The sequence below is a fragment of the Meles meles genome, unplaced genomic scaffold (assembly GCF_922984935.1).
Source record: "Meles meles unplaced genomic scaffold, mMelMel3.1 paternal haplotype, whole genome shotgun sequence".
In the NCBI taxonomy this organism is placed as follows: Eukaryota; Metazoa; Chordata; class Mammalia; order Carnivora; family Mustelidae; genus Meles; species Meles meles.
The window spans coordinates 468,365-474,130 of NW_025721161.1; the positions used below are offsets into that span (position 1 = coordinate 468,365).

At 37.8% G+C, this 5,766-nt stretch overlaps 1 protein-coding gene across 1 annotated transcript; it reads left to right on the forward strand.

Annotated features, from left to right (window-relative positions):
* Window positions 1-3,299: 3,299 nt before the first annotated feature.
* LOC123936064 (olfactory receptor 2T29-like) lies at window positions 3,300-4,262 on the forward strand. Its single transcript, XM_045996844.1, has one exon. The coding sequence runs from the start codon at window positions 3,300-3,302 to the stop codon at window positions 4,260-4,262; it is 963 nt and encodes a 320-aa protein (XP_045852800.1).
* Window positions 4,263-5,766: the final 1,504 nt, after the last annotated feature.

Genomic DNA, 5,766 nt, shown 5'->3' on the forward strand with positions numbered 1-5,766 from the left:
GGTCAAAGTGATTGCTGCCTGTGTTCTCCTCTAGGATTTTGATGGATTCCTGTCTCACATTAGGTCTTTCATCCATTTTAAGTTTATCTTTGTGTATGATGTAAGAAAATCATCCGGTTTCATTCTTCTCCATGTGATTGTCCATATTTACCAGAACCATTTATTGAATATTGATTTTCTCCTTATCTCTGAAATTTGCAAGCTTAACTATTATATTTCAGGGTATTGACCTATTTTTATTTATTTTAGGGGGTGTTCCTTTTACCTTTTGGAAATAAATCCCTGTTTCCCTCCCCAGATTAAGAAAGTTCTCAACTATGATTTGCTCAAGTACACCTTCTGTCCTTCTCTCTCTTTCTTCTTTCCCTGAGACTCCAATAATTCCAATATTGTTTCATTTTATGGAATCAGTGATATATCAAATTCTCCTCTCCTGTCCATTAGTTGCTGCTTGGGGCTTTTGTTCCCTAAGGCTTTTGTGCCTCTTTAGAGGATGAAAGTAAAAATAGTCAGGCTGATCTCCATCCCTGAAGCTGAAATATGGCAGCCCCATCTTCCCAGTAAATCCTCAGGGATAAGCAGTCCTCACTTTTCTGTGTGCTAAAGTTCAGACTTCTGTGGTGCATTTCTGCACCAGTCCTCCTGGGGAAAGTGGAAGGTCACCATGTTTCTGTCCTTTTTTGGGCCCCCACATGGAGAGTAGTCATCCAGTGGTGCCTCAGTTTGTGGTTTAGGGCAAATGGATATGAGAACCCCCTTCCCAGGCTCACTGACCATAGACTGTTTCCTGCTCAAATGCTTGGAAACTCTGCTGATTCAGGAACTCTTATTCTTTCTGTAACCCTGGATTTCCTGAAACCACAGCCTCCCACCTAGGATTCTTCCCTGCTTTGCCACATGAACATCTTTCAGGCAGGGATGTCTTTTACTGGGGCAGACTTCTAAAAGTTCTGATTTTGCACTCAGGCTATATCACTTTCTGGTAGCTCCCTCATGGAAGATCCCACTCCCCACCATTTGTCATCCAACTATCCCATCAAATTCACTTCTCCATACCTCCTAACTTATAAAAAGTGGTCTTTTTACTATTTGTAGAATCCAAAAATTATTTTCTTAAACATCTATGGTTGAAATCATAGGTGTTCAGAATGGTTGGAATGTTATCCAGCTAAATTCAAGGGACCAGATGAAATGAGATCCTCTAATCTTCTGCCATCTTGCTTCCCTCCCCCTACCAATATCCTTTTAAAAATATTTTTATTTGAATATAATCGTCACACAGTGTTCCATCAGCTTTATATTTACAACATAGTGATTCACAAGGTTAAGTTATTATGTTCACAACAAGTGTACTTACCATCTGTCATGAGACATTATCAGGGTGATGGAGAGTGGGTCAAAATGGGTGAAGGGGAGAAGGAGGTACAGGCCCCTAATTATAGAATGATAAGGCACAGGAATACAGTCAATATTTTAATAAAAATGCAATGGGATAGATGGTAGCTGTATTTATGATGAATATAGCATAGTGTATAAACTTGTTAATGGAACATTGTAAACTATACTCAAATTTAAAGAAATAATAAAATAAAAATGAAGGAAAAAATACAAAAAATAAAACAAAATATACAATTAATGGGCTATATTCCTTATGCTGAGCCTTTTATTCCTGTGACTTATTTATTCCATAACTGGAAGACAGTATCTCACATTCTTCTTCACCCATTTTGTCACTGCTCCATCACTTTCTTCCCTAGCAACCATCAGTTTCTTCTCTGTATTTACACATATGGTTAGCTTTTTGCTTATTCATTCATTTCTGTTTTTACATTCCACATACAGAACTGAGTTTATGTGGCATTTGTCTTTCTCAGTCTGACTTACTTCACTTAATATAATACCATGTGGGCCCATCCATGTTGTTACAAAGGGCACAATGTTATGGATTTTATGGCTGCATAATGGTCCATTGTCTGCACGGAATATACAAACACACACATACATACCACTCCTTCCTTAAAGATTCATCTATTAATGGACAGTTAGATTCCATATGGAAAGATTGTTTCCATATCTTAACTATTGTGAATAAGAATAGCATAAGAATAGGGGTACATATATAAATATATGAATGAATGAAATCTTGCCATTTTCATTGTTATGGATGGAGCTAGAGAATAAGTTATGCAAACTAAGTTAATCAGAGAAAAACAAATGTCAGATGATCTCACTTATATGTTGAATTTAATAAACAAAACAAATAAGTAAAGGGGGGGAAAGAGAGAGGCAACTATAGAGAATAAACTGATGGTTACCAAAGGGAAGTGGGAAGGGGATGGATTAAATAGGTGATGGAGATTAAAGAATGCAGATGTTGTGGTATGCACCAAGTGTTGTATGGAAGTGTTGAATCACTATATTGTGTACCTGAAACCAATATTGCATTGTATGTGGCACCTGAAACCAAAATTACACTGTATAAAAACTAACTGGAATTTGAATAAAAATGTTAAAAAAGGTCATATGAAGATCTGGTAAAAATTAAAATAAACATATATGTCCATATATTAGTGTTTTTGCTTTATTTGGGGAAATGCATAACCAGTAGTGGAATTATTAAGGCATGAATATTTTTTTAAAAGATGTATTTTTTTGGTTTTGCTTTTTGTTTTTGTTTTTGTTTTACAGAGAGAGAAAGATAACAGGAGACAGGGCAAAGGGAGAGGGAGAAAGAGAATCTCAAGAAGTCTCCCTGCTTGGTATTGAGTCTAGTGGAGCAGTTCTCAAACTCTGACCCTGAGATCAAAACTTGGTCAAGGGGCACCTGGGTGGCTCAGTGGGTTAAAGCCTCTGCCTTCGGCTCAGGTCATGATCTCAGGGTCCTGGGATCGAGCCCCGCATCAGGCTCTCTGCTCAGCAGGAAGCCTGCTCCCTCTCTCTCTGCCTGCCTCTCTGCTTGCTTGTGATCTCTGTCTGTCAAATAAATAAAATATTAAAAAAAAAAAAACTTGGTCAAAAGTTGGGGACTTAACCAACTAAGTCACTCAGGTTCCCCTAAGGTACTGTATTTTTGATTTGTGAATTCCTAAATTTCTATTAAATTTGTTCAATTACAGGTAATTTATACTCCTACAATTTGCAAGTCCTTGGAATTTCTCTTTATTAGTACCCTGGGTTTCTGTGTGTAAACATGCACACAGACACACACACAAGCTCACTAAAATTTTATTTCAGGTTGTCATATGCCATGAGTGATCTATTAACTCTACAGTTCTCCTTGGTGATTCAGGTAAAATCCAATGGAGAATACCACTTGGGTGGCCAACCATACTGGACGATTAGATTTTGAACTAGTGGGACTCTTCAGTCAATCCAACCACCCAACTCTTCTTTGTGTGGTCATTTTTGTGGTTTTCCTAATGGCCTTGTCTGGAAATACCATCCTGATCCTTCTGATACAGTGTGATGTTCACCTGCACAACCCCATGTACTTTTTTATCACCCAATTGTCTCTCATGGATGTGATGTACATTTCTGTCACTGTGCCCAAGATGCTCATGGACCAGGTCATAGGAGTGAATAAGATCTCAGCCCCTGAATGCGGGATGCAAATGTTTCTTTATTTGACACTAGGAGGTTCAGAATTTTTCCTTCTAGCTGCCATGGCCTATGACCGCTATATGGCCATCTGCCATCCACTCCGTTATCCTATCCTCATGAACTATAGGGTGTGTCTCCTCTTGGTGTCTTCTTCCTGGTTTCTAGGATCTGTGGATGGATTTATGCTCACATCCGTCAGCATGACCTTCCCCTTCTGTAGATCCCGGGAGATCCATCATTTCTTCTGTGAGGTCCCTGCTGTAATGAAGCTTTCCTGCTCAGACACTTCCCTCTATGAGACCCTCATGTACCTGTGCTGTGTTCTCATGCTCCTCATCCCTGTGACAATCATTTCAAGCTCCTATTCTTTCATCCTCTTCACCATCCACAGGATGAACTCAGCAGAGGGATGGAAGAAGGCCTTTGCCACTTGTTCTTCCCACATGATGGTAGTCATCCTCTTCTATGGTGCTGCTGTCTATACCTACATGCTTCCCACCTCCTATCACACCCCAAAGAAGGACATGATTGTATCTGTCTTTTACACTATACTCACTCCTGTTCTAAATCCTTTAATTTATAGTCTTAGGAATAAGGATGTAACAAGGGCTCTAAAAAAAATGTTGAATGTGGGATCTGTCTTACATGAAAGTATAAAGTAGGAAATATTTGTACTGTTTCTTTTCCTTCATGCTACAAATTAGAACTTTAGGATCTTATGCCAACGTTATTCTTCAGGTTCTCATACCATATGTCAACACCTATTCATCCCTTTCAGAGGAATTGTTTCCTTATACTGAAAAGCTCTTCATTTTTACACTTCTGTATTCAAAATATTTGTACAATTGCATTGTACCCATGTTATATTTTTCTGAAATTTACAACTGCACTGTGATTCTGTGGGAAAATACTCATATTTGTATGAAATACATATCAAGATATTCAGAAACAAGGGTCATAAGGTGATATGAGACAGACAGATGGAGAGAGAAGTGATAAATCAAATGGGGTGTAATGCTAATACTTGAATCTAGGAAAAAGGTATATTAATTCTTTATTGTACTATTATTAATATTAATACTACTTTTACTATTCATACTAATTTTCTACAAATTTGAAATTACTTGGGAATAAAATATAAAGTATCAAACTTTTGGCTATGTTAAAAATTTGTCCTTGATGCATAGTGTCATTTTAAGTGGAAAATCTTGAAAATCATTCAAAAATTAACATGGCTGATCATTACTGCATCAATCCAGTTGTTGTGCTGTTTAATTAGATCGATTTCATTCCTTAGGTTTCAAAACTGAAGACATTCAGTGGCTGTTATCTCTCTGAAATCATTAGTACATTGTGGTAGAATGTACTGTGTGAAAAATATTAATCCCAAGAAGCCAGGCTTAGGGCAGCTTTCCAGCATAAAGTAATACCAGCTGAGATTTGAAGTATGTCATTTATACAAACAAGCAGAGGAAGACCATCAAACAACAAATCTTTCATTTATTCAAAAAGCACATCTTATGATAAAATAAACAAATAACTAATAGCAAACTGAATTTAACATATAAATAACAAATGTCTACTATCCCTAAGGGATTTGGTCTATAAGTGTAGTTTGTGAAAATAGTTGTAGTAAAATACACAAATTATTTTGAGGCTCATGTAGAAAAGGCATAGCTCATAAGGACATACCTGTTCTACCTATGACATGTGAATTCAGCCAAACAAAGAAGCTGGAAGGAGACCCTCGATCTCAGTGTTGAATGGTGACCAGATGCTACCTTCATATGAGTACAGGAGGCTGGGACCAGGGCTCTTGCTCAAGGAGCGACGACATGATGCCACAATAAAGGAGCACTATAAGCAAAGTTCAGGTGGTTGACCAAACAGGAGAGAAATGTCCCAATAGCACCTCCTTCCTGGTTCACCTTATACCTTCGTTTCCTGTCCTTTCATGACCAAGACATTTACAAATGATAACAAAATGACCAGATTTGGATTGTAGAAAAGTTAAATCACTGGGAATCTATTGGAGAAGAGCAACACTTGGTTGAAGACCAGGAGAGTAGGAAGATGAGCTGAATAGTGTTGATCTAAGTGGAATGGACTTTTCCAAGTGGAATTATGGGCTTTTGGGGTGTAAGCTGAGCCTTGTTGAATATATTC

What these genes read in the sequence shown, in the direction of transcription:
- LOC123936064 (XM_045996844.1), top strand. Translation starts at nt 3,300, where the DNA reads ATGGAGAATACCACTTGGGTGGCCAACCATACTGGACGATTAGATTTT.